Source organism: Argopecten irradians, chromosome 1 (assembly GCF_041381155.1).
Source record: "Argopecten irradians isolate NY chromosome 1, Ai_NY, whole genome shotgun sequence".
In the NCBI taxonomy this organism is placed as follows: Eukaryota; Metazoa; Mollusca; class Bivalvia; order Pectinida; family Pectinidae; genus Argopecten; species Argopecten irradians.
This window is the reverse complement of record NC_091134.1, coordinates 211,097-236,422: the sequence shown is the minus strand read 5'-3', so window position 1 is coordinate 236,422 and position 25,326 is coordinate 211,097. Positions and strand designations below refer to the sequence as shown.

The 25,326-nt window shown below is 34.8% G+C and overlaps 1 protein-coding gene across 3 annotated transcripts in view; it reads right to left on the bottom strand.

Annotated features, from left to right (window-relative positions):
- Positions 1–7,850: 7,850 nt before the first annotated feature.
- LOC138314384 (enolase-like) overlaps positions 7,851–25,326 on the bottom strand; it is a 53,989-nt gene continuing 36,513 nt past the window's right edge. For all 3 annotated transcript variants that reach the window (XM_069254688.1, XM_069254706.1, XM_069254697.1), the window contains exons 9-14: positions 23,009–23,065; positions 21,299–21,444; positions 19,482–19,627; positions 17,612–17,728; positions 15,053–15,161; positions 7,851–11,206 (exon numbers count right to left, since the gene is read on the bottom strand). In XM_069254688.1, coding sequence (XP_069110789.1) covers positions 11,084–11,206; positions 15,053–15,161; positions 17,612–17,728; positions 19,482–19,627; positions 21,299–21,444; positions 23,009–23,065 — 698 coding nt within the window. In that variant the 3' untranslated portion in view covers positions 7,851–11,083. The remainder of the gene's footprint in view (positions 11,207–15,052; positions 15,162–17,611; positions 17,729–19,481; positions 19,628–21,298; positions 21,445–23,008; positions 23,066–25,326) is intronic.

Below are 25,326 nucleotides of genomic sequence, written 5' to 3'. Positions count from 1 at the left end.
TTTAATTTGCTGTTGTCATTTCTAACATCTTGTAAGTCCTCAGACATGTTTTAGGGTTGATGAGAGTCTGGGTACCGTTTCACAATGGGTACATGTAGGATTTACATGCACATATCTTAACGTGTACGTAAATTTTAAGGGCGTTTCACGAAACCTTACGTAACTTTTCGTATTTAGGTGCAGGTTTATGTGCACGTAACGTAGATCGGAGGTTGATAATGTCCCAATCAATCAATCCTTATTTTCTCAGATATGGCTGTGAAAACAATTTGCTAAAACCCATCATTTGCTTATTGCTACTGTTATCTAGATAATTCTCCAAAATAATCGTTTTAAAAACAATACCTTGGCATGAAGCATAGTTTCTGACTCTTCTTAGAGAAGTAGTCTTCCAGCATATAGAAAGAAGACCTGACAGAAGAGCTACAAATCCAGTAATTGGTAATTGTATTCTAGATGTAGAAGAGAGCAAATCGAGTTACACTCTGGACTAGTATTTGCTATTTTAAAAACTGTATAGCAGGTTATAAACTGGTCAAAGAATTATTTTCACAAAAGCATTTCTTTCAGTCTATCAGTTGGCATTTATAGCCAATATGATGCCAACTGGACAGAGGCAAATTCCATGAAGCATGCGATGCGCATGTTGGATTTCCCTCTGTTCAGTTGGCATTTATTTTGGCTATAAATGCCAACTGAAAGACGTTCAATGTTTATATTTACATTTTTATGATGAAATCAACAAAGGATTTTGCATTCTATAATGAATAAATCATTTGTTATTGTCAAGGATGGAACAGCTGTTTTCCGTGATCGCTGGCACGACACTTGTGACGTGATAATAAGCGCTGGAAGTTCATAGACTGTATGAATGCCAACTGCACTTGGTAAAGTTACAAAGTGGAACTGCAGTGAAAATGTAAATATGATTGTATGAATTGAAGTTCACAATCATGTTATGCAAGATTCTGCAAAATGAAGAAATATTTATAATAATGTATCTGTAAAAAAGAATTCGCTGTAGCAAAGGGGTAATCGTGGTACATCAGTTTTTCAACTCCGTCAGAGTGGTACAACAGTATTTCAATTCTGTCGAAGCAAAATTCCGTCGGAGCAAAAAAGCCATACACTGGCACTTTGAAGCTGAAAAGAAGAAAGTATGTGTGATTGAAGCCATCTTTTTTACTTGCGTAACATGGATACATTTTTAATGTCTAGCTAAGGTAATACATATCTATTGAAAGTTTTTTATGGGACAAGGAAGTAATTCCAACCTTGTGTACAAAACAAAATTGTCAAGTTTTCGAGGCGATCTGCTTTTAAGCTCACCTGGCCCGAAGGGCCGGTGAGCTTATGTCATGGCGCGGCGTCCGTCGTCCGTCCGTCCGTCGTCCGTCCGTCAACATTTAATTAAAATCGCTACTTGTCCTAGAGTTCAGCATGGATTGTACCCAAATTTGGCCACAAACATCCTTGGGGGAAGGGGAACAGAACTTGTATAAATTTTGGCTCTGACCCCCCGGGGGCAGGAGGGGCGGGGCCCAATAGGGGAAATAGAGGTAAATCCTATAAATCACTACTTGTCCTAGAGTTCTGCATGGATTGTACCCAAATTTGGCCACAAACATCCTTGGGGGAAGGGGAACAGAACTTGTATAAATTTTGGCCACAAACATCCTTGGGGGAAGGGGAACAGAACTTGTATAAATTTTGGCTCTGACCCCCCGGGGGCAGGAGGGGCGGGGCCCAATAGGGGAAATAGAGGTAAATCCTATAAATCGCTACTTGTCCTAGAGTTCTGCATGGATTGTAACCAAATTTGGCCACAAACATCCTTGGGGGAAGGGGAACAGAACTTGTATAAATTTTGGCTCTGACCCCCCAGGGGCAGGAGGGGCGGGGCCCAATAGGGGAAATAGAGGTAAATCCTATAAATCGCTACTTGTCCTAGAGTTCTGCATGGATATAACCAAATTTAGCCACAAACATCCTTAGGGGAAGGGGAACAGAACTTGTATAAATTTTGGCTCTGACCCCCCAGGGGCAGGAGGGGCGCGGCCCAATAGCGGAAATAGAGGTAAATCCTATAAATCGCTAGTTGTCCTAGAGTTCTGCATGGATTTTACCCAAATTTGGCCACAAACATCCTTGGGGGAAGGGGAACAGAACTTGTATAAATTTTGGCTCTGACCCCCCGGGGCAGGAGGGGCGGAGTCCAATAGGGGAATTATAGGTAAATCCTATAAATCGCCACTTGTCGTAGAGTTCTGCATGGATTGTATCCAAATTTGGCCACAAACATCCTTGGGGGAAGGGGAACAGAACTTGTATAAATTTTGGCTCTGACCCCTCAGGGGCAGGAGTGGCGGGGCCCAATAGGGGAAATAGAGGTAAATCCTATAAATCGCTATTTGTCCTAGAGTTCTGCATGGATTGTATAACCAAATTTGGCCACAAATATCCTTTGGGAAAGGGGAACAGAATTTGTATAAATTTTGGCTCTGACCCCCCGGGGGCAGGAGGGGCGGGGCCCAATAGGGAAATAAGAGGTAAATATTCAAATTCCTTCAGAAAAGAAACAATGAACCTGTATTCAGAAAATGACTTGACATTACAAACCAGGTGAGCGATACAGGCCCTCTGGGCCTCTAGTTTATGGAGTTATATCATGATTTCCTTGAAAGTTGTTAAAAAAAATTGCTTTCTGTGTGTTTTCGATGTATTTTGTATTTTCAATAGATAATAACTAGATAATTATCAAGATAATTATTATATTTGTGTAATTAGTGACCTTTTGGTAAGCAAAATCATGGATTGTAGATTTTTTCACTGTTTTAAAAATTTCTGTCAAGTTAAAAATGTAGAATGATACAAATTCCGTTCAGGTCTTTGGATATCCCATTTACATCAATGAAGATATTTGTAAAGTTTATATCCGTATTTCTAATTCTAATCGTTTTAACAAAGCTAATTATATTATATTTGTCTTGTTCATTTGAAGACCATTTCAGATTCAGTTTTCTTGTTTGGAAGGGAATAAAGAGGAAATTCAAAACAATTACGATAATTTACTACTGCTTTACATTAGTTTTGTAGTTGCCTTTTATATAGTCTTTTTCATTTATACATGTATACTGATCTACATGCAAAGTGTATGTTCAAATTTCTGAATACAAATGAAATATTTATTTACCTTTTTAACACCATGACATAGTGTTGATATTGTAAATTGCCTTTGACCGATCAGAATGCAGTATTTGCTGTGAAAATATTCAGTATTGTTATACCCTAGAAGGCAGACATCGATTGTTACGTACGTCATAAATTTATGTGCAAAAACTGTGTTCTTTCCCAATCTCTATCAGGTTTTTTTCTCGGTATCTCAATATTACAAACATCATACGTATTAACCGGCACCTACCCGCAAGATAATGGAATGATAACTCATTTAGGGATCGTAAGTAACTCTGGTAGATTGAGTTTTTATTTGATGGAACCGGAGAAAGGAAGCGAGCAAAATTTAATAAATAGTATAAACTGAATAAAATACATTTTTCACAACTCCACCTCACAGTATGAACCATCACTATCATTCACCAAGAGACACGGGATAACCCTATATATTAGAATGCATTAAATTCACATTGTCCGATAAGATCATGCTGTAATTAAAACTAGGACACAAATATGGTACAATTTTTTTTTGGAATATTCCTTATTTTTCCCCATAATAAAATACGATAACAATATTACCTAAGTACATAATCCTGTCATCAGGTGGATCCTCCTTCCGCGATTGTTTCAGCAATGTCCACTATACAATCTGCAGAAGTACGCCGACTGGGATGATCAAGTCCTAGCCCGGGAACACTCAGCTTGCCGCCAATCTAGAATGATTGCAAATCAGTTGGTATGTTCTTTGCACAGGTGGCACCAATGATTCGCAAGGCCTTCCACAGAGACTGCCCTACAAAACCCCTGTATCCCATCTTCACTGGAATGCATCATTGTTTACACTATTAGGAATACATTTTTGCATGGATTTACATGAAATGATAAAATTAAATTTTGATAAAAAGATAGTGAAACTTAAAAATACTGTTAAAGCTTGGAATAGATGGAATCTAACTCCAATAGGTAAAGTCAACTATTTATTTATTTCACTACCAAATCCAGGAGATAAAGTGCTGCAAAAATTAATTCTATTTTATTTGAATTTTTGTGGCACAGCAAAATAAATAAAGTTATAAGAGATGTAAAAACTCAGGATTATGCTCATGGAGGACTAGAAATGATCAATATTAAAAATTTTGTTGACTCTTTAAAAACTTGGATGGTTTAAGCGTCTTTATCGATCTAATGTGTGAAATGGAAAACACTTTTAGGGAAGTTGGTAGATCTAAATAAGCTTTTGAACATTGGAGGTAATCATATAGACAAATGTCAAGGAAATATTAGTAATACCTTTTGGAAAGATGTACTAAATGCATGGATAAGATTGGATACTTCAGATAATATGCAGGTGGTGAAAGGGAGGTCACTCTTGCTTACATCAGTTTGGCATTATAAAAATATACTTACAGGTGGTAGAACAGTATTTTATTCTCAATGGTATGAAAAAGGTATATATGTTCTTGGTAATTTCTTCAATGATATATGTTCTATCACTTTAATCTCTTTTAATGAGTTTGTTCAAAAATATAATATAAACACTAACATTCTCAAATATAATGGAATAATTACTGCTGTAAGGAAATATGTTTACAAAATTTTAATGACAGAGAATATAACCTCAACCGACCAATTCTACCAAACAACATTGCAATATTTTTTAATAATACAAAAGGCTCAAAGGCTTTTTATGATTTGTTAAATGTGAGAATAAACGTCACTTCCAAAGGTAAGGAAAAATGGACTGATATTTTTTTAATTAGACGAGAATGATTGGTTTAACATCTACACTCTTCCCTTTAAAATCTCAAAAAATTCAAGACTACAGTGGTTTCAATTTAGAATCTCGCAACATATCTAACGACAAACTCCTTTCTGTTCAAAGTTAAATTGCTAGACAATCCTTTTTGTAATCTGTAACTCAGAGAGAGAATCTATTATACATTTGTTTCGGGAATGTGATCAAGTTCAAAACCTTCTCGAACGATTTGACAGATTATTGGATGCTTTATTGTGTAATTATTATATATTTATTTACTGTATTGATGAAATGACACTTTGGAAAAATAAAAGAATTACAAAAAAAAAAGTACATCTTCCCATCATCAGGTGGATCCTCCTTCCACAATTGTTTCAGCAATGTCCACTACAATCTGCAGAAGTACGCCGACTGGGATGATCAGGTCCTAGCCCGGGAACACTCAGCTTGCCGCCAATCTAGAATGGTTGCAAATCAGTTGGTATGTTCTCTGCTCAGGTGGCACCAATGATTTGCAAGGCCTTCTACAGAGACTGCCCTACAAAACCCCTGTATCCCATCTTCACTGGAAGGCATCATACCTTCTATTCTCCTTGCTGACAGTCTGCTATTAGATCCTGGTATTTCGCCCACTTCCTTTCATACGCGTTTATCCACATCCACCAAGATAACCTGCTTAGTAGACCGTAAAACAATACCTGGTCTTTGATTTGTTGGTGTTACCTCTGGTGGAAACTGAATTCGGCATTCCAGATTTGCTCGCAACTGCCAAGGACAGATATAACCTTGTTGTGACGCCATGTCCATCCCCAAATGCAACTAAGCATGAAGACATAAAGTTATGCTCTACATTTCCTAGTTTGCCACAGGGCTTGCAATTTGGGTTCCTCTGATATCCTATGTTTCGAAGTTTGTTGGGTGAGGGCAATTCATCATACACTGACTTCAGCTGGAACTGCAGTTTCTGCGCATCCATAGACCAGATATCGCTTCAAGCCAATTTCTTTGGACCAGTACCTTCCCAATTTAACCAACTGCACTGCTTCTTCATGCTTGTTGCCCGGCTGTTCTTGTATGTTCCTCCATCTGGCGGACTTTCTTCTGTACAAGCTGTCTCTTTTCATCTGTAGCTGTTCCCCATCTTGCTCTAGTTGTTGGACACGTTGGAATAGTGTCTTCTCCTATCTCAAATGTATGTTGGTTAACTTTCCTTTCTTCAATACCAAGTTCCTGGACTTCGTGGATTTGATCTTCATCTTCATTCGAGCCCATCTAATGATGTTCTCAATCTCCCTTAGAGTCCACCTAGCTTCGGCTGCCGTCTTTGTGCTTACTGTCATGTTGTCCATGAAAGTTATTACTGGGGTTGTCGAATACCTGCTTTCATCCTTGGCCCTCTACTCATCTTTTCCACAGATTTAACCATCAGATTCATAACCGCAGAGAATAAGATCACTGACACAGTGCATTCGGTAACCATTCTAACTTCTAGACACTACAAGGTGGTTGTGTAATCCTGCACCGTAAACTTCATCTGAAGTCTGTCAAAGTAATCTTTTAGCAGATGGCTTATCTTCTCCGGCACATGGTACCTCTGCAGCGTGAACCATAAGCATTTTCCAGGTTTTACCATATAACAGCCAGATCGCCTTTCCTTTGAGTTTCCTTGGCCTCTCTGATGATCTGTGTTAGAACACATGTGTGTTAAATGCATCCTGACACACCTGGTACTCCTCCTTCCTGCACAATGATGTCTATTATTTTCATTGGTCGGCTACTTTTAATTGAAAAGGAATTAGACCATTTTAGTGCATTTTTCGCAGTGAAATATAAGATGAACATAAAAATGATTTACTTCACTCCAGTGGAAATATGAAATTTTTATGTTTCCACTCGCTTTTGACCAATATGAATGCAGCATTGACAGTGAAAATGCTACGTCGTGGGTTTACAGTTAACAATGGAAAAGGCAAATAACTTTTAAAATACAATGACCTAATAACCTTTGGCAAGACTAGTAGTGATGGTCTTCTGTAGATGAGAGTGAGAAAAATGTACATTTTTGTAATTAATAGCATATTCCTTGTTTCTTGATGAACCAGTAATATTTCATCTAGTGGAATTTTTTTTCCCACTTATCATGCTTCGCCTAGGTACTTAATATAATTTTTTTCCCAAATACAACGGTAATTAAACGGACTTTTAACTTTTTATATCTTCCTTGACGATGAAGGGAAATTGTATATTATCTCAATCAGTAGGTAATGGAAATTGTATCAGTAGTGAACGGAAAATGTATCATTGTTCCAAATACTTTATTTCAATCAAAGCAAACTGCCATAAAATTGTCTTTTTTGTCGGCTTTGATCTAGCTGTCATTATGATCAAATGATAATACCCTTATATTGTCTTGTTCACAAAATAATTTTCAGAACTCTTCCTCTATACAAAATTAATTTCAACTAATTGCCATATTTCCTATACAAATATGCATTTATCTGGAGTTATATATTCACATTCGCCAAAAATCAAATAATAAAGTGTTCAAAATAGTGATGTTGTGACATACCTCAATAATCGAAGCATATTACACAATAGTCATCTTTCTATGTATAATTTAAGTCACTATCTCTCACATTTTTCTCTGACAAAATTTGTAGCTAATATTTTGCTCCGACAGAATTGAAATACCAGTGTACCACTCTAACGGAATTAAAAAACTGATGTACCACAATTACAAATTATCAATTAATTACCCTAGAGAAGACAGGGATCTGGATTAGGCAATGACCAGTTTTGACAAGTTTCACTGTACAAATCAACATTTCTTGTATTTAAACATAGTAGTGAAGAAAAACGGACAGACGAACATCCTTAAAAAACAGAAGCCAGGTAAAAATATACAACTCAAACAATCAAGTAGATTACAAACTTTTAATCTCTGAGCTAATGGATGTTGTAACACCTTGGAGTCAAGTTTTTATATGTCAAGTAAAAAACCTTGTTAATACAGGACGTAAAATTGATGGAAAATATCATAAATAAATGCCTTTATGCGAGGAAAAAATTAACTATCATAAATAAATGCCTTTATACAAGGATTTCAACTAAAAGAGATTCACTGTTAAATATGCCAATTATTTCAAGGATACAGTTATTAGGTACAAAACCTTGCAGTACAGTAAAAACAAGGTTATATAATTACATGGCATCTCTTTAATCTGCAACCGATTCTGTAGGTAGCATCATATATACACATTTCACAAACACTTAACGCAAGCAAATCAGTCAAGACCTAACAAACGTTGTCATAGCTAGATTGCATCATATCAGTCTCACTGTGTAATGTAAATCTATAAACATTTCTATTTTCATATTGACTTCAAATGTTGGATGGTGAAGAACTCAACCTGCCATAAACTCAGACAAACGTTAAAATGAAGTCTTGTATGAAGAGCTCCCCTATTTAACAGTCACACTCTTCTATTGCACCGTAAAACTTCTTTACATATAGCACTTTTATCTGTACTGGTAGTAGTCATAAGATTAAATGTAAAAAACATACTAATTTAAATACCATAACATAACTATAATAGAAATGATAACATAGCACTATAATCTGCTGGTAGTGTCTAGACCATGTATATCTTAGACATGATATACTAGAGTTAAACTTACAATCAACTTCATACAGTCACATACATTACGTGAAGTTACCTAAATTGGTACACTTTTAATTATATATGAAGCAGAATTTTCAGTTTACAATCTAAACCGACATACTGTTCTGAACAAAATTTAAGGTACTTAACAGTAACTGTGACAATTTTTATAAGTCATATTATTTCCTGTTGCTTATTATCTCTTTTTTAACATGAAAAAAATGAAATTGTGAAAAAAACACAGCGAAACGATGTTGTGCACCAACCCTTAAAACACCATATATATTTCAAAACACGTAAAACAATGGCTGGATGGGATACTTTTGACTGATATGCGACTTAAATCAACTAAAAATTGTTTGAACTTTCCTTAAATGAATTCAAACATTTTTTGATCATGTCTAGACATTTATGAATCAAATCAAATTTAGGAGGTGTACCATTTTGGGTACTCAAACCTGCTGAAACACAGGGCTGGACTGGGCATGCTTTAAAGTTCTCTATTAATAAATATATGTATAGCTGACAAGTAAACAAATCATGAAATTAAAACTGGAGGCATCTATTTGTGAAATGTTAAAAGAAAAATCTGGATTCAAGCATACGTTAATTTTTTTTCTTCAAACAGTATACCAATTTTGGTAGCATCACGTTAGCCACACATTCAATCTTAATCACAAATAAAGACTTGTCCATTTCTACACAAGTTTCATTGCCATTCATTTTCACATACTCAAACTTTTCAAAAATTAACATTCACAAGAAATGACCATTTAAGCATTACATGATAAAACAGTATATAACACCAATCAGACACATCAGTTATATATATAGTTTAGCACTAATGGGCTTGTAATTAGAGTTAGCTAGGACTGAACCTACGCCAATTTGTACTAGCAAACCTTAACAATATTTATGCTTAAGAAAATTTACAAAATGATAAGCAATAAAAATACAATATAAATACTACAAGGAGGAAAAGTTACAATACATGAAGCATGATATATACACATACAGCACAATGTTATCAATAATATTTACAAAGTTGGTTTGGCGTGCCATGAATAAATATTTATTAGTAAGTATCCACCTATATATTTACAAAATTTGGTGTGCTTGTGGGCTATATATTAATGCTTGATATAACCCATACAAATACATGTACTCTCTTTCTCTACAACTATTAATTATAATATGTGTTCAAACTTGAAAATTTTGCACCATAATCACCAAGCCTAAACCAACAACCAATATATACTTCAATGGTAATCCCATTTAATGTTGAAAGCCTTTTACTAAATAGGTACTGATTGCTCATATTGGTGTTTGTTATGGTAAGTACAAGTCTGGCTTTATTACACTTATCTTCAGACTCAGATATGTGTCAACTACATACTAAGAGAAATAAAGACAAAACAGGTAATGATACAGTCATTACAGCTACGAAATGAGTAAATGTGAAATCATAACTTACAGAATTGATTTTAAAAATCAAAACTTAACATGTCACCCTGTTATTATATAATCGGACAAAGTTTATCTTTGAGACATCAGGATAAAAAACTGGACTCCAAGGTATTACACTAAACCCATTACAAGGTGTCCCCAACATTACACTTGATAGAACAAGCCAATTGCGACAGCTAGCATCTAAGTTAGATCATCTAGACATCTAAATAAACTTTTAAAGATGCTCCACCGCCGACAAATGGTATTTTTTCACTATCAAAAACAGGAGCAGACAAATTTTCTTGCAAAAGTTACTTACTTTACACCATTAACACCATTGAAAAGTGTAAGCTTCTAATTTCACTTAAAGTTAAAAATATGAAAAATAATTAATTGCATGCCAAATCTGTGGCACTATATCCTATATGGAATGAAGTATTGATTGTGCATGCACCAAAGGCAAAATAAATTTGGCATATCTATACACAATTAAACACAAATTATTGTTCAAATGATGAATATCATTTATGCTCTGTCGGCGTTGGAGCATCTTTAAAGCTGAGGTATATGTTCTTAAATCTTTTGTTCACGGTTGCTTAATAGACAATAATAGCCCTTCTCTCTGTCACAGAATAAATTCAATGCATGTCTGAGCCTATCATGCACAGGGTCTGCTATAATCTCGTTGTTTCAATCATATACAACCAATAGCAAATGTTACTATTGGCTGATAATTTTAGCCTGTAACTGTTCAATGTTACTTCACAAGTTTCTAAAGTTGTAACATGTAAGAGGTACAAACTATTCTACATTACACTCACATAGCTGGTTCCAGTGATCATACAAATTACCACTAATCCCATATGTAATACAAAACAGGGCAAGCTTTTAGGGGGAATTTCACAGGAATGCAATAATAACCAATTATCAACAAAAAATCAATGTTTCTTTAAAGTTTCTGTCACACTAAACAACATTTCTAACAAAATCAGAATATGTGAAAAATGAATATGCCTGTGTCAGCTGTTCGTGTCCTGAAAACTTAATATGGGAAACGGAATTTATCACCCGCAAATTTGGCCTTATCTCCGAGTTCCTCTTCTATGCGTAGAATTTGGTTGTATTTGGCTAACCTCTCAGACCTACAGGGAGCACCTGTCTTAATCTGTAAAATCAATTACATTTATTAATCCCATGTTTATACATGATCCTCTATTTACAGTAACAAGAGGCCCATGGGGTTTAGCAGTCACCTGAGTCCAGTTTCAGAATGAAACAAAGACAAATCAACACTATATATTGGCCTATCAGGCCCTTGAAATCAGTCAGTCATTTTATAAATTTGAATTTTTAATCTATGAAGAGTATTTAGTTCCATCAAATTAGTGAATTCAAAAGAAGATTTTCTTTAAAATTTTAGTCATTTAGACCTGTTTGGCCCCGCCCCTTTAGTCCTTGGGGGTCAGCGAGGACATATATGGATAAGTTAAAATGCTATATCTCAGGGTAATAATTCTACCCATGTTTCACTCATTCCTATAAAAATTGATCAAATAATGCTCATAAAAGTGTTTTTTCCTTTATAAAATATGGTAAATTTTAATTCCCTCCCCACAGGAAAATCTGAGATCCAAGGGCTAAGAAATTCACAATTTTTGTAAAGGGCCTTCAGACCTTTTAACCTATGAAGAGTAGGTTTCATCAAATCTGAATTCAGCCAAATTGCACCAGTAGAACTTGAGAAGAAGTTCAAAAAGTGATTTCAAGGTGGTGGTTGTGGCAGCCATCTTGGATTTCTGATCGACCCGAAAAATAACAACACTTTGTTGGGACAATGTCAGGATCATTTCATGCAAGTTTCAGCTAAATAGCATTGGTAGAACTTGAGAAGATGTTCAAAATGAGAAAAGTTTACACACTGCACACGACCACAGACGAAACATGATGAAACATGAGGACATCCTAATAATGTGGCTTAATGTATTTTCTTGTGTCACACAATAATATTTCAATACCGGTAATATCTTGTATAATAATTTTACCTATACAGTCAAACCTCGATGATTCGAACTTCGATGAATCGAATTTCTCGCTGTATCGAACTTTTTGTCTGGTCCCGAATTTCTTCACTATATAACATTACTAACTAACCCATGTATGAATCGAAGTTTTATGAATCGAAGTTCTCGATGTATCAAACTTTTTTCATGGACCATTTGTTATAGAATCATAGGTAACTGACACTCGATGATTCGAATAAAAATTTACCTGTGCAGTTCAGGTGTTTGCCGATACCCCGCGGCAGGCTGTCACACCTGTAGCTGTCTCGCGATGGCCCTTCGCCGGACAATAGGGATTATGACGGCTTGTGTTGCTAGCTTGATATCATCAAGATAATTAATATGACTAATCAGGCCGATACCCGGTGCTTTGTTTTTACAAGCTGCGTTATTAAATCATTAGTACGGCAAAGATACAGTTAGTCGTTTTTGATGTTCGCCGCCGCCATTGGTAGCGGTTTGTAGAATTTACGGAACGGTAAATAGCGAGCCACATTATTAGTAACTCATACTCAAAACTGTTACATTGCACAACTTTGGCGTAAATACTGGAGCAAATCGATCATTCTAAATCGAAGTATTTTGTAGGTGTTGTAGCGCTTTTGGTTCCTCCTTTTTAGTTTCGTTTTTACGTGTTTTCGTTTTTATATTCATTCCGTAATATTAACCATCGCTTAAATAGTCACCAAACGAACACTTGTACATGGGTTAGGCCTAGTACACGTAAGTCTTGTTTATGATATACGTATGTATTGCTAACGATAGCAATACATGTGATTAATTGCATACTTTGTTATTATTTTGTTTTGCTTGTAGTAAATACAATGATTATAAAGTTTACAGAACGGAGACGACATGTACACAACTACCGCAGTTGGTCATGTTAAAAAAAACATCGGTCTAATTTCAACCACGAATAATTCGAAGTCTCGATATTTCAAAGTTTTTCTGACGGTCCCTTGAACTTCGATACATCGAGGTTTGACTGTACCTACCTACCCTGTCTACATTGAGTTATAATTTTACCTGTCTTATCTACATTGAGTTATAATTTGACCTGTCCTGTCTATATTGGGTTATAATTTGACCTGTCCTGTCTATATTGGGTTAAAATTTAACCTTTCCTGTCTATATGGAGATATAATTTTACCTGTCCTGTCTATATTGAGTTATAATTTTACCTGTCCTGTCTATATTGAGATACAATTTTACCTGCCCTGTCTATATCAAGTTATAATTTTACCTGTCCTGTCTATATTGAGTTATAATTTTACCTGCCCTGTCTATATCAAGTTATAATTTTACCTGTCCTGTCTATATCAAGTTATAATATTACCTGTTCTGTCTATATTGAGCTATAACTTTACCTGCCCTGTCTATATCAAGTTATAATTTTACCTGTCCTGTCTATATCAAGTTATAATTTTACCTGTCCTGTCTATATTGAGTTATAATTTTACATGTCCTGTTTATATCTAGCTTAATTTTTCCTGTCCTGTCTATATTGAGATACAATTTTACCTGCCCTGTCAATATCAAGTTATAATTTTACCTGTCCTGTCTATATCTAGTTTAATTTTACCTGTCCTGTCTATACTGAGATACAATTTTACCTGTCCTGTCTATTTTGAGATATAATTTTACCTGTCCTGTCTATATTGAGTTATAATTTTACCTGTCCTGTCTATATTGAGTTAAAATTTTACCTGTCCTGTCTATATTGGGTTATAATTTTACCTGTCCTGTCTATATCAAGTTATAATTTTTCCTGTCCTGTCTATATGGAGATATAATTTTACCTGTCCTGTCTATATTGAGTTATAATTTTACCTGTCCTGTCTATATTGAGATACAATTTTACCTGCCCTGTCTATATCAAGTTATAATTTTACCTGTCCTGTCTATATTGAGTTATAATTTTACCTGCCCTGTCTATATCAAGTTATAATTTTACCTGTCCTGTCTATATCAAGTTATAATATTACCTGTCCTGTCTATATTGAGATATAATTTTACCTGTCCTGTCTATATCTAGTTATAATTTTACCTGTCCTGTCTATATCTTGTTATAACTTTACCTGCCCTGTCTATATCAAGTTATAATTTTACCTGTCCTGTCTATATTGAGTTATAATTTTACATGTCCTGTTTATATCTAGCTTAATTTTTCCTGTCCTGTCTATATTGAGATACAATTTTACCTGCCCTGTCTATATCAAGTTATAATTTTACCTGTCCTGTCTATATCAAGTTATAATTTTACCTGTCCTGTCTACTTTGAGATATAATTTTACCTGTCCTGTCTATATCTAGTTATATTTTTACCTTTCCTGTCTATATCAAGTTTTAATTTTACCTGTCCTGTCTACTTTGAGAAATAATTTTACCTGTCCTAATGAGATATTGCCTTAACTGTCCTGTCTATATCTAGTTATAATTCTACCTGTCCTGTCTATATCTAGTTATAATTTTACCTGTCCTGTCTATATCAAGTTATAATTTTACCTGTCCTGTCTATATCTTGTTATAATTTTACCTGTCCTGTCTATATCTAGTTATATTTTTACCTTTCCTGTCTATATCTTGTTATAATTTTACCTGTCCTGTCTATATCAAGTTTTAATTTTACCTGTCCTGTCTACTTTGAGAAATAATTTTACCTGTCCTAATGAGATATTGCCTTAACTGTCCTGTCTATATCTAGTTATAATTCTACCTGTCCTGTCTATATCTAGTTATATTTTTACCTTTCCTGTCTATATCAAGTTATAATTTTACCTGTCCTGTCTATTTTGAGATATAATTTTACCTGTCCTAATGAGATATTGCCTTAACTGTCCTGTCTATATCTAGTTATAATTTTACCTGTCCTGTCTATATTGAGTTATAATTTTACCTGTCCTGTCTATTTTGAGATAAAATTTACCTGACCTAACGAGATATTGCCTTACCTGTCCTGTACAGAGACCGACGACCAGGTCAGCGATAAAGGTGTCTTCGGTCTCACCACTTCTATGTGAGACCATCACACCCCAGCCTGCATCCTTAGACATCCTCCACCTGGTGCAAATATTTGTCATAAAACATTTCTATCTTTAAATTTTTCAAGGTATAAAGTTTTTGTTTACAGTTTTGTTTAAAAATAGATATCGTCAAAATCATAGTTTTTTCAAGTCTTTACCATTTCATAGTAATTAATTTCCTAAACTCTGTGTGAAAAAGGTAATGATATGATTTTATAAGACTGATCCTTTCTACACTTTCCTATCATCAACATCTTAATTTTAATGTAAATGGAAATCACTGTACATATCTGCAAGAACAAAAACAGTATGAACTTTTATAAACACCCACAGATTCCTGGAAACTGTCAGTGCCAATATTGTTGACAGATTCCTGGAAACTGTCAGTGTCAATATTGTTGACAGATTCCTGGAAACTGTCAGTGTCAATATTGTTGACAGATTCCTGGAAACTGTCAGTGTCAATATTGTTGACAGATTCCTGGAAACTGTCAGTGCCAATATTGTTGACAGATTCCTGGAAACTGTCAGTGTCAATATTGTTGACAGATTCCTGGAAACTGTCAGTGTCAATATTGTTGACAGATTCCTGGAAACTGTCAGTGTCAATATTGTTGACAGATTCCTGGAAACTGTCAGTGTCAATATTGTTGACAGGTTCCTGGAAACTGTCAGTGCCAATATTGTTGACAGATTCCTGGAAACTGTCAGTGTCAATATTGTTGACAGATTCCTGGAAACTGTCAGTGCCAATATTGTTGACAGATTCCTGGAAACTGTCAGTGTCAATATTGTTGACAGATTCCTGGAAACTGTCAGTCTTTTTAATCTTTTTAATTGGTATTATCAAACATATCACCTGTATATATAAGTCTCAATCACAACAGTCTGTTCCATAGTAAATAAATGTACACATATCAACATTTCTCCAACAGATTGGAAATGAATCTTTTGATATCTGTGATAGCAAGTGATTCAGTAAAGTCGTTAGTTAGCCGGGCATTAGCTTGGCTTTTTCTGTAATATTTGTCTCACAAGTCGAAATACATATTCCGCTACTGATATTATCAATGTAGCTCTGAGTGACGGATGGAGGATTTCTGACAGGTGATCGTCAGAGTTATGATTCCGTCCCATTGACCATAGTGTTACAAAACATCCAGCATTGAAAATGATTCAATTCGTGTGTGGCATGTAAAGGAGGAGTGTCATTTTGGGCCCTCTGGTGGCCATCACCGATCAGCATTATTTTTTGTTTACATATACCGGGGCTTTAGGACATGATGATAGGACATATGATTAAGGTCAGGTCGGCGTCCTTTGTGAGTTATGGGGGGTTAAACAGGAGGGGCAATTTTCTGTTTTGTCCAGTTTTGTTGGAACTAAATGATATTTTTGAATGATCGTTCGTGAATTATAATGCATGTATATATTGAAAGCAAAACATTTTGGAAAATATAACTTTAGGTAAAAAAATAGGTCACAGTGACCTAATTTTATTAAATGTTAGCTTGATAATAATATAGAAATTAATACATATTCATGCAGCAATGAAACAACTTGCCAGTATTTTTTGTATCCATATTACATAAGAACTTGCAATAGTCATTGCACACTGACTTTGCATGCTTCTATATAGCGTTCAACGAGACACTTGATACACAAGTTTGGGGTAGTCAACAAGAGTCTGGTTGAAAGAGACTACCCATGAATGGTGGTTGTTGTAAAGAAGCATGGTTTCTCCAACCCTTCAACCGATCGCGAACTAAGGTACATAAATTAATAAATAAACAAATTTGGAAGAGCAGATGCTTTAATTAGATGTTTGAGTCAGCGATGATACTAAAGTTATAATCTACTGCTGCTGATGCAAATGGTATCAGCGTCGAATACCTTTGCATAAAATAACAAGCCATATGAAAACGTTAATCTGTCACCATGCTGATTTCTAGTAAAAGTTAAATATCTTGAAACATATATCAGCAAATTTCTCTTAAAATACAATGCAAAATTGAAAAATATTAGATTCTATTTTTAGAATTTACCAGATATTATATTCGAATAATCGGAGGTCAGCTGAAAAACAAATATAAAGAACAAAAAAATTGGAACCGCATAATTTTATACAAATAACCGAAATATTTGAATAACCGTTAATTGATTAAATGGAGTCCTCTGTACACTACATTTACATACGAGTATTATCCTAGAAATGTATTTGTATCAACCTGAATGTCAATCACATCAGACTTGCATTACTATCGAACTAAGGTAAACTGCAGAGCAAGGCAACATATGCCCTGCCTTTCAGTCGCTGCGATAGCCAATTAGAGACCCTATCACTTATAGTGCTGGTTACCTCATGGCATCATACACCTACTGTGTGACAGACTAAGCCAGAGAGCGAGGGATTACATCAGTGACACCTCCAACACCTGTTGTATTTTGACAGTAAGTTGGAAATACAAGTGCATTAATAGAACTTACGCATCAATAGATTCCTTAACACTGCCTATCTGGTTGACTTTGAGGAGTAGAGCATTACAAGCCTTCTTTTCAATTCCTGTCTGAACTCGTTTGGGGTTGGTTACCAGCAGGTCATCCCTTTAAAATAAAGAAAATTGTCTTTATGCTGTCTGTATTAAATTGAAAAATTACATATACCAGTACAATTTACCCTTTATTGATTTCAAATTAATGTAGACCGTCCCTTCCAGTTTTGTTTAATTTTTTTATATCTTATTTTTTCGCAAACCCTGATCACAGAAAGCTCATAGAAATCATATATCACCAGGTTAATTTTCTTCAAGAAAAATAGAATTTTCAGAATTTCCATAAAAAATAGATATAGTCAGTAGGAGATATAGAATTTTCAGCAATAAAACCAATTATTGTTATTTTAGAAAATCTGGACCCATTTTTAGAGAAAAATTGCATCAAAATGGTCATATTTTCTTCAATGCTGAAAAAAATAATCTTAAGAAAAATAGATTTTCCAAATTTTTATAAAGATAGATGTATTTACAATAAGAAAATCTAATAAAAAGTATTGCTCACCATATCATTTTTCAAAATATGGCCGATTTACTTTCAGATACACCTAAATTTTGCTCTGAAACGCTCAAATATGTGAATCCGCTAACCCTTTGGGTTTTGGATTGTTCATTTACACTTGTAAATTTTCTACATTTATTTTATTATCAGAGCATACAAATTATCATAAATAATTACATGCCTTGATGATTTTTTTTTTCAATGAGATGTAACAAGCTTGGAAAGCTATGTCTAACCTCAAACTTTTTTTTTTTCAAATATAAGGGTCTTTTTCAGCAAATATAGATAAGCTTTCCCAAGACAAATATTTGCTCTATGTGATTCTGTATTAAAATCAACTATTTTTTGAAATCGCACCTTTCAAATTATAAGTAATAATATATTTTGTTACCGTTTACAGAAGAAAATTAGCATACGGTATGTTACCTTTCGTATCTATCGAAAAGCTCATAACTCGAATGTTTGCATTAAAAACACCACTAACTTCGTTCAGCATTGATATACTGTGTAAATAAAGTTCTACCTGCAAGAATATAGGTACACAGCAAGACGGTCATTCAGTTGCTAGTCCTTACTAAAGCTACAGGTGAGAATAAGCTCTAGTATACAGGTGAGAATAAACTCTAGTATATAGGTGAGAATAAGCTCTGTTATACAGGTGAGAATTTGTTAAGTATACAGGTGAGAATAAGCTCTGTTATACAGGTGAGAATCTGTTAAGTATACAGGTGAGAATAAGCTCTGTTATACAGGTGAGAATCAGTTCTATACAGGTGAGAATAAGCTCCAGTATACAGGTGAGAATAAGCTCTGTTATATAGGTGTGAATAAGCTCTAGTCTACAGGTGAGAATAAGCTCTAGTATACAGGTGAGAATAAACTCTAGTATACAGGTGAGAATAAGCTCTGTTATACAGGTGAGAATGTGTTAAGTATACAGGTGAGAATAAGCTCTGTTATACAGGTGAGAATCTGTTAAGTATACAGGTGAGAATAAGCTCTGTTATACAGGTGAGAATCTGTTAAGTATACAGGTGAGAATAAGCTCTGTTATACAGGTGAGAATCAGTTAAGTATACAGGTGAGAATAAGCTCTAGTTTACAGGTGAGAATAAGCTCTGTTATACAGGTGAGAATCTGTTAAGTATACAGGTGAGAATAAGCTCTGTTATACAGGTTAGAATCTGTTAAGTATACAGGTGAGAATAAGCTCTGTTATACAGGTGAGAATAAGCTCTAGTATGTAGGTAAAAAAAAAGATCTAATACATGAGTGTGAATCAGCACACTGGTCGTATTCTTACCCCACAATTTGGATTTTTTCTCCGATTCCAGCTGTCATTGCTGTGTAAGCCTCCCAATCATCCTGGTCAAATGGATCCTCAATGGAAACAATGGGGTACTTGTCCACAAAACTCTGGTACAGCTCTGTCAGTTTACCTGAGCTGATCTACAAACAAAGGAAGTTTATATACCTGAACTGTAATTTGTAAGTGGGTAGGAAATGACAACCAAATTGTATTCACTTCAATTAATCGCTGATTAATGCACACAGAAACCTCTTTGATTTGCTTCATCAAATGCCAATGATTGCACAAAAACGGAAAGTCTTTCACAAGTAGTAATAGAAGTTGGCTCAACACTGAAGATATATTGGCTCAAACCTGAAAAACTTTTTCAATACTCAAGGAGCCAGATATTCTCTTTCCATGGTAATCATTATAAAATCATGTGATGTGTGAAATAATAGACATCCATATGTTACATCACTTGATCAAGTTTGTAAAGAAGCAATCAAAAGACTAAAGAGTTATTGACCATTTCAAAAAACATGTGTATAGATATGGTCACTTTTCTGAAAACAAGAGGCCCAAAGGCCTTAACGGTCACCTGATAATTGATACAAATTAGTTATGTAATTTACTAGCCTTCTGATGTCCTTTCTTCATGAAAGAAGAAAATACATCTATTACTCACATTACTGTGTTCGCAAGATTCAATAATTATTATTGCAAAGGGCAATAACTCCGTAAATAAGTTTGAGTCAAATCAAGCTTATTTTCAAACTTGTTAAAGATATTTCCAATGAAAGTCTATATGCAAAGTTATATAAGCTCGGATCATATTTACTCAAGTTCACAAGATTCAATAATTATACTTGCAAAGGGCAATAACTCTGTAAGTTACGATCTAAAAAGGTCGATTTTCAAGTCGAGTTTCATGAAACTGAGCACATATTTATTCAAACTACCATATTTACAAGGTCCGATAGTAATTATAAGTGCAAAGGGCAATAGCTCCGTAAATTATCGTTGAATCATGCTGATTTTCGAACTGGTCCGAGATTGTCCAATGTCTACATAAAAAAAGTTTCATTAAGCTTGGTTTATATTTACTAAAGTTATTGTGTTCACAAGATCCAATAATGTGCAAAGGGTAATAACCCCATAAACTATTGTCGAATCACGCCGGTTTTCAAACTCGTCCGGATCTTTTCAATATTAGTCTACATACAAAGTTTCATTAAGCTCAGTTTATATTTACTCAAATTATTTTGTTAACAAGGTCCAATAATAATTATCAGTGCAAAGGGCAATAACTGCGTAAATCACTGTCGAATCACGCTGATTTTCGTACTCGTCCGAGATCTTTCCGATATTAGTCTACATACAAAGTTAAATTAAGCTCGGTTTACATTTATTTAAGTTATTGCGTTCACAAGGTCCAATAATAATAAGGGCAATAACGCCGTAAATAACTGTCGAATCTTGCTGATTTTTCAACTCATCTGAGATCTTTACAATATTAGTCTACATACAAAGTTTCATAAAGCTCAGTTTATATTTATTCAAGTTATCGCTTTCACAAGGAAATGATAATGAACGTCGCACGGCGCATGACGACGGACAAATGGCTATCGCAATAGGTCACCATGACCTATGGTCAATTGACCTAAAAAGGCTTCTTACACATGGTTCCCAGCATTACTTTGAATTTCCATTGAAATTGGTCAGGTAGTTTAGGAATGGCTGTCCTAACAAGAATTATAGATTACAGATCGACAATAAGATTCCATTATAATAATTACGGTAGACACAAATTTACCATCAGATGAACATACCTTGAGTTCATCTTTACCGTCTGGAGTCTTGAAGTCAAGGTCATATTTTCCATCCTTGAAGAATTCTGAAGCTGCCACATCCATACCAATCTTTATCTTGCCAGTGTAACCTGCTTTCTCAATAGCTTCTATCAGCAGATTCAATCCTGTCAACAGTCCAAAGTTCAACATATGTGAGTGTATATGTTTAAATTAGGTTTTTTCCTCCATTTTTTTTCTATCTTTGTCCATGTGTTCTAACTTATGGAGAGAGTTACTTGGTTACTTGACCAAGTTTTAGTTGACTTGCATGTGATTTAGGTCGTTAAAAGTGGCTTCAACACATGACTGCCCAGACTATAACTGAAGGGGAGACAAAGTGGACAGGTTTTGATATCATCAAATATATGACTAATGTGCTGCTACCCAAATTGGTACACTACCCAAAATGGTACACGTTTAATATAAATGAAGCAGAATTTTTAGTTTACACTCTACACTGACAATAATTGTGATGCACAAAACTTAAGGTGCTGATTAGTAACTACGTCAATTTTCATATGTTATTTTCTTTCCTGTTGCTCATTATACCCATTTAAACAAGAAAATCATGAAATTGTGAAAAAATCTGAGAAACGATGCCATGCGACAACCCTAAAAACACCTTTATTTTAAAACAAGGAAAACAATTACAGAATGGGATCTTTTTTGACAGATATGTGACTTAAATAAACTTTCCTTAAATGAATTCAACCAATTTTTTTTAATCATGCCTGCATGGACATTTGATTATCAAATCAAATTTAGAAGGAGTACCATTTCGGCCTAAGATGCTTCAAAGCTCTCTATTCATATTAAAATCTATGCACTGCTAACAAGTAAACAAATCATGAAATTAGAATTAAAGGCATCTATTTGTAGAATGTTAAGGGAAAAATCTTAATTCAAGCCCATATTTGAAAATTTTAACAATTATCTTCAACAAGAATTCCACGGAAGTTGATGTGTCACCTGCACAGCATCACAAAAAATAGTTATTTACAGTTGAAAATATTGTTAATGATTAGATGAAGTTATCAAGTTATTAATAAATATTTAAGTTATATTGAGCGGAAACCATGAATTTATCTGTTTTGACAATTTTAAAGTCCCTTAACTCATGCAAATATTAACAGATTTTGACTATTATTATACTCATCCGAGATCTCATTTAGATAAAACAATATATAAAATTTGGTTGAAATCAGACAATGAATATTGAAGTTATTGAGCAGAAACCATGGATTTATCTGTTTTAACGATTTTAAATTCCAGTAACTCTTGCAAATATCGGCAAATTTTGACCATTATTAAACTCATCCGAGACCACATTGATATAAAGTAATATACTAAATTTGGTTGAAATCGGACAATAAATACTAAAGTTATGAGCGGAAACCATGGATTTATCTATTTTGAGGATTTAAAGTCCCATAACTCTTGTAATTATGGACGGATTTTGACCATAATCAAACTCATCCAAGATTTCATTGATATAAAGCAATATACCAAATTTGGTTGAAATCAGACAATAGATATTTAAGTTATCGCACGGAAACCATTTCCCGGACGCCGACGCCGCTGACCTAGTGATACCTAAGTGTCGTCCTTGCGTTGAAAAAGTGTACCAATTTGGGTAGCTTCACGTTAATTCAGAATATGAATAGTCTGCAAATTGAATGTGTTACAAACCTTCTTCGTTCTCCAGAATGTTGGGAGCAAAACCTCCTTCATCTCCCACATTGCATGCTGAAATACAGACAATACACATATCATACCAATAAAACAAAACCTGTTTAGGGCTGGAAATATCACGCAATAGCAGAGTTGTGGCTTTCAAAATTGTACTTACTGTAGTCACTGTAATTAGCGCTCAGGGCACTTAAATAATTGTAACAAAGGGGGGGGGGGATTATTAATGAACCAAAATGTAAGTTGGGACCAAAAAAAGTAAGTCATATTTTAAATCTTTCTGTACTCACGGTGCATTAATCTGTTACACTGTTACAGTAAACATATGCATCTTTATCCTTTGAGACCGTTTATTATGTTGTGATTCACATGTAAAAGACTCGCAAGTTCATGTAAAATGAGATACAATGCTGATGTTAGAGGTATCATATGCTGTAAAACATTGTTAAATCCATGGGATGGGGAAGTTTATACAACTTCAACTCTTCTCCAGAAAAGGGGAAGAGCGTTAATTACTGCGAATATGGTAACCCTTTACAACATGCAGGCCAGTTCAGTACTTGACAATATATATATCATATCAATAAAACAAAACCTGTTAAGAAATGGAAATATCACCCAATAGCAGACTTGTGGCTTTCAAAATTGTACTTAATCATTTACCATCACTTCAGTATCTGGTTTTGACAGGCCAGTTCAGTACTTGAATCACTTCAGTACCTGGTTTTGACAGGCCAGTTCAGTACTTGAATTAATTCAGTACCTGGTTTTGACAGGCCATTTCAGTACTTGATCCATTTCAGTACCTAGTTTGACAGGCCAGTTCAGTACTTGAATTAATTCAGTACCTGATTTTGACAGACCAGTTGAGTACTTGATTCATTCAGTACCTGGTTTTGACAGACCAGTTGAGTACTTGAATCACTTCAGTACCTGGTTTTGACAGGCCAGTTCAGTACCGTAAAAACTTGTATAATTTGCGCACCAGTGTAATTTGCGCAGGTACTTTTTAGGATTGAAAATGCTGAAAGAAATCTACTATCAGTATATTTTGCGCATCAATTTTTTTTGGGAAAAACGATGTCCAGGGAGTCCCAAAATCGATCTATGAAGGTGACAATTTCAATGCTAAATATTCCCCAGAAATGCTTGAAAACTTGCACAAAGAAGTGTTGTATTAAGAAGAAATAACATATTAAAACCACATTGTGTTTGTTTTCTTTTATTGGCCACCGTAACCTGAAACTAAAATATCTTGCAGATGTCCAAAACATCGGCGGTCCGGTTCGCCGTACTCCATGCACATGTCAATGTTTTGAGATATTACACATGAATAGTAATCAGGAATATTCAAAAAGATTAGAATCTATTTGTTTAAAATTGTCACAATAAGTAATTAGTGTGTTTGAGATCATTAACAATCAACAGCAATCGGCTAGCGGATACGTTAGCTTGCAACAATCACATTGTGATTAAACTCACTACCTGTACGGTACCAGATCCAAGCTGATGGCAAATTATATTTATCAATACGATTGAATATGTGACTAACCTTGTAGCTTGTTAATTCTGCAGTAATAAAATTGCAAACCACTTATTGAAAGTCCTAAATATAGGTCAGTTTAGGCATCTTATAAATCCCACGTGTGTTTTGACTTTTTGCACACGGCCTGCAGTCGGGCCCTACGGAGTTTCATGTGCAAAGCTAAAGGCTAATTATATACACCAAAACGGTTGAAAATGTCACTAATCTTGTAGCTTGTTAATTCTGCAGTAATGCAATTGCAAATCACTTATTGAAAGTCCTAAATATAGGTCAGTTTAGGCATCTTATAAATCCCACGTGTGTTTTGACTTTTTGCACACGGCCTGCAGCCAGGGTAAACATGTTTGTGTATACACACACACTCTACAGACTCTCTCTATAGCCTCTCTACCCTAAAAAAATACAGGTAAACTACATTGACCCGGCCAAAGTCACTGATTGTGGCTGTCCCATTACACTATGAGGTGTACAGGGTATACATCTCTTGCTGTCAGTAGAAGCCATGCTTTCAGTCAGTCGCCATTGAAATTCTCGGGGCAAATGTAAACAAGACATCGTGGTCATAACTTAACACTTTAATTAGCCATAGATAATCCACTATAATAGGTGAGGCATTGTTTTTACAATCATTAATACCTTTTATTATATAAAATGGCTACTATACACAGAGCGGTACCTCAACATTCATAGATCGCCAGCCCCTCAGAATGGACAGATTTTTTCCCCGTAAATTTTTTAAAACTACTCTATCAATGTAATTTGCGCACCCCCA